The sequence below is a fragment of the Mandrillus leucophaeus genome, unplaced genomic scaffold (genome assembly GCF_000951045.1).
Source record: "Mandrillus leucophaeus isolate KB7577 unplaced genomic scaffold, Mleu.le_1.0 Scaffold24, whole genome shotgun sequence".
NCBI lineage: Eukaryota > Metazoa > Chordata > Mammalia > Primates > Cercopithecidae > Mandrillus > Mandrillus leucophaeus.
In genome coordinates, this window is record NW_012102476.1 from 3,044,577 (window position 1) to 3,049,356 (window position 4,780).

Sequence of the window (4,780 nt, forward strand, 5' to 3'; positions counted from 1 at the left end):
TCACCGTGTTAGCCAGGATGGTCTCGATCTCCTGACCTCATGATCCGCCCGCCTCGGCCTCCCAAAGTGCTGGGATTACAGGCATGAACCACTGCGCCTGGCCCATGCGTGGCTAATTTTTAAATTTTCTGTAGAGATGGTTTATCATTGTGTTGCCCAGACTGATCTGAAACTCCTGGACATCTCAAGAGATCCTCTTGCCTCGGCCTCCCAAAGTGCTGGGGTTACAGGCATGAGCCACTGTGCCCAGCTAGTTCTCATTTCTGTTTCTTTTTGAGTCTTTGCTTCCTTATTCTCTTTTCTCAGTCTCTGTAGACTGGCTCCCTTAGCACCTTTAGACCACATGGACCTATGGAAAGCTCCTAAGTTCACATGTTAAAGTTCCAAGAGGGCTTTTTACCTTTCCCTCAGCCAACGCCTCCCTTTGCAAATTCCCTGTTCTCAGAGAAGAAGCTCTGGCTGGCCTAGCTTCAGTCAGGTGTTGATCCCTGGCCCAGCCAACTGTGTCTAGTTAAGCAGGGTCACTCAGCAGAAATATGGCTACTGGAACCCATCCCTGTCAGTGACATAGGTGGACCCAGAGAATAGGAGCTCAACACACAGTATTACATGAGGGAGCAAGGTTTATTTGGTTTTATTTCTGTGCTTATTTGTATATTGCCTCATTTTGAAAAGAATGATCTAAGGCACGGATGTGGAGTTGAGTTGCCCAGGCCCTGCATAAGAAGACATTGAGCCAGGCACAGTGGCTCACACCTGTAATCCCAGCACATTGGGAGGCTTAGCCGGGAGGATCACTTGAAGCCAGGAGTTCGAGACCAGCCTGGGCAACATAGCAAGACCCCATTTCTACAAAAAATAAAAGCTAGCCCAGTGTGGTGGCACGTGCCTGTAGTCCCAGCTACTTCGGAGGCTGATGAGGGAGGATGGCTCGAGCCTGGGAGGCTGAGGCTGTAGTGAGCTACGGTTGTGCCCTGCACTCTAGCCTGGGAGACAGAACAAGACCCTGTCTTGAAAAAGAAGAAGTAGGGTTTGGGGCTGGGCACTGTGGCTCACGCCTGTAATCCCACACTTTGGGAGGCCGAGGCAGGTGGATCACCTGAGGTCAGGAGTTCGAGACCAGCCTGACCAATATGGTGAAACACCGTCTCTACTAAGAATACACACACACACACACAAAATAGTCAGGTGTGGTGGCACGTGCCTGTAATCACAGCTACTTGGGAGGCTGAGGCACGAAAATCGCTGGAACCCGGGAGGCAGAGGTTGCAGTGAGCCAAGATCATGCCACTGCACTCTAGCCAAAAAAAAAAAAAAAAAAAAAAAAAGAAAAGTTTGGAACAGACAAATGGAAAGGGATATATAATTGAATATCATTTCTTCCTTCCTTTTCTAGTTTGCTGCTGTTCAGTTTTCCACAAGCTACAAAACGGAATTTGATTTCTCAGATTATGTTAAACAGAAGGACCCTGATACTCTGCTGGAGCATGTAAAGCACATGTTGCTGTTGACCAACACCTTTGGTGCCATCAACTATGTCGCGTGAGTTCCCTTTTGCAGAAGAGCGCGTGTCCAGTCATTGGTTCTGGGTGATCTACCCTCTTCCAGCTGCGGGGCGCGGGAACTCAGTAGGTAGGTACAGCAAGGGGCAGTTTATTGTCTGAATTAAAGTGGAACAATTTTACTGCAGGTTCTTTTGGTTGTACGTAACAGAAATCTACTCTGTACTAATTAAATCCAAAAGAGAAACTCTAAGCCAGGTGCACAATCTGTAATCCCAGTGCTTTGGGACGCTGGGGTGGGAGGATCTCTTGAGCCCAGAAGTTTTTGTTTGGTTGGTTGATTTTTGTTTTTGTTTTTTGAGATGGAGTTTTGCTCTTGTTGCCCAGGCTGTAGTGCAGTGCCGCGATCTCGGCTCACTGTAACCTCCGCCTCCCAGGTTCAAGCCATTCTCCTGCCTCAGCCTCCCAAGTAGCTGGGATTACAGACCTGTGCCACCATACCCAGCTAATTTTTTTTGTATTTTTAGTAGAGATGGGCTTTTACCATGTTGGCCAGGCTGGTCTCAAACTCTTGACCTCAGGTGATCCACCTGCCTTGCCCTTCCAAAGTGCTGGGATTACAGGTGTGAGTCACCACACCGGGCCTATGAGCCAGGAGTTTGAAGCTGCAGTGAGCTATGATCACAGCATTGCACTCCAGCCTGGGCAACACAGCAAGATCCTAGCTCTAAAAAATAAAAAATAATTTAAAAATGAAGAGCCAGGACACCAATGTGGCTGGAGAGAAATAAGTGAGAGGGGGAAAATAGTAGGTGATGAGGTCGGAGAGATCATGAGGGTCTGGATGGGTTAGTGACTTGGAGGCCATAGTGAGGACTTTGGCTTTCCTCTGAGTAAGATGAGAAGTCATTAGAGGTTTTGAGTAGAAGAGTGATGATCTGATTTATGTTTTTTAAAAGGTCCCTCTGGCTGCGGGGTTGATATTAGACTGTAGAGGGGGCAAAGGCGGGGGGAAGCGATAGGGCCAGTTAGGACGCTATTGAAAAATCCAGATAGAGACAATGCTTGTCTAAGCCAGGGTGGAAATCCATGAACAGGACCCGCAATAGGCCCATGTCTGTGTGGATGGAGATTGGAGAAGCATTTTGCATCCAGATAGAACCAGAGGTCTTGATAGCAGGTGTTCATGGGTAAGACGGTTCACATCTCGCTGCTGTTTCAGCAAGAGCTATGGCCAACCTAACTTGCTCAGAGGGAGGTTGTGGGCAAGGCAGGAATTTTCTTTTTCTTTTTTTTAGAGTCAAGTCTCACTCTGTTGCCCAGGCTGGAGTGCAGTGACGTGATCCTAGCTCACTGTAGCCTTAAACTCCTGGGCTCAAGCGAACCTCCTGCCTCAGCCTCCTGAGTAGGGACTACAATCACACACCACCATGCCTGGCTAATTGTTTTCATCTTTGTAGAGTTGGGGTCTCGCTATGTTGCCCAGACTGGTCTGGAACTCCCAGGACAGAAATCTTTAGCCTTGGCCCATCTGGTGTTCAGTTCTCCCTTCTTTGTTTATTTTTTAAATTTTTTTGAGGGTGGAGGATTTTAGCAAAAAACAGAAAGCCTGCTAGACAAAATCTAAAAGAGCTGTAACACTGGTTCTCCCTCCTTCATCTCACATGCACAAGCACCTCCTCTGTGCTGGGAGCCAGAGATACAGCAACAAATCCAACATGGTCCTTTCCTTCAGGAGCTCATGGTTTAGGGGGAAAATTGACAGAGAAGTCATGGTAATTCATTGGGTTCACTGCTATAGTAGAGATCCGGAGGCGGGCTGGGTACTATGGGAAGGCAGAGGAGGTGCTGGAAGAGTTTGCTCTGGAAGAGTGACTCCCCAATTTTCTTAAGCTGTGGGACCCTCTCTTCCACATTGAAATCTCACTTGGATCAACATCTGTAACTGATTAAAGAGTGGTGGCCATGTGGTTGCAATGGAGGGTGGGAAGCTCAGAGTCATTCCTCACAGAACCTCCTCCTCCTGCCCATGGGCTCTGGGACACCCTCTGGACTGCCCAGGATGCAATGTGAGGACCCCTGGTCCAGAAGGAAAGGGGTGGCAGCAAGGGGGTTTAGAGGTGACTGCTGCAGGCTTGGAATCCCAGCCTGGGAGATCCAGGAAGGGCTTTTGCATAACCAGTATGGCGGTGACTTGATGAGCAGGTGGGGAAGGAGACCTCAGGCCCTGGTTTTGGGGAGTCTCTCACCTCCTCCTTTCCTGGACACAGGACAGAGGTGTTCCGGGAGGAGCTGGGGGCCCGGCCAGATGCCACCAAAGTGCTCATCATCATCACGGATGGGGAGGCCACTGACAGTGGCGACATCGATGCGGCCAAAGACATCATCCGCTACATCATCGGGGTAGGGTCCCGGCTGCTTCCTACATCTCGCCTTCCCTCTCCTCTTTCTGAACCCCAGGCCCCTTTCTTCCTGGGGCCAAACTCTTGTGAAAATAATGGCAAACTGGACTGAGGTTTGGGGGATTTCAGCTCCTCACTCTCCTCTCCCTCACAGATTGGAAAGCATTTTCAGACCAAGGAGAGTCAGGAGACACTTCACAAATTTGCCTCAAAACCTGCGAGCGAGTTTGTAAAAATTCTGGACACATTTGAGAAGCTGAAAGATCTATTCACTGAGCTGCAGAAGAAGATCTATGTCATTGAGGGTGAGTGACAGGCCCTGGGAGAGGGCTCGGGAGGCTGAATACAGAAATTCCCCTGGGACATCAGGCCAGGCTCAGCGGATCACGCCTGTAATCCCAGCACTTTGGGAGGCTGAGGCAAGTGGATCAATTGAGCCCAGGAGTTTGAGACCAGCCTGGGCAACATGGAGAAACCCCATCTATACTAAAAATACAAAAAATGGCCAGGTGTGGTGGTGAGTGCCTGTAATCCCAGCTACTCAGGAGGCTAAGGCACAAGAATCTCTTGAACTCAGGAGGCAGAGGACGCAGTGAGCCAAGATCGCACCACTGCACTCCAGTCTGGGTGGCAGAGGAAGACTCCATTTCAAGAAACAAAAAACAAAAAACAAAAACGGCTGAGCGCGATGGCTCACACCTGTAATCTCAGCCCTTTGGGAGGCCGAGGCGGGCAGATCACCTGAAGTCAGAAGATCGAGACCAGCCTGGGCAACGTGGCAAAACCCCGTCTCTACTAAAAATACAAAAATTAGCTGGGCATGGTGGCGCACGCCTGTAATCCCAGCTACTCAGGGGGCTGAGGCAGGAGAATTGC

General features: G+C 49.6%; 1 protein-coding gene across 1 annotated transcript in view; it reads left to right on the plus strand.

Annotated features, from left to right (window-relative positions):
* The window catches only part of ITGAL (integrin, alpha L (antigen CD11A (p180), lymphocyte function-associated antigen 1; alpha polypeptide)), a 67,707-nt gene that overhangs the window by 16,297 nt on the left and 46,630 nt on the right, over nt 1–4,780 (plus strand). The window contains exons 7-9 of the mRNA XM_011982547.1: nt 1,397–1,542; nt 3,773–3,905; nt 4,059–4,209. Of these exons, the coding sequence (XP_011837937.1) occupies nt 1,397–1,542; nt 3,773–3,905; nt 4,059–4,209 (430 nt within the window). The remainder of the gene's footprint in view (nt 1–1,396; nt 1,543–3,772; nt 3,906–4,058; nt 4,210–4,780) is intronic.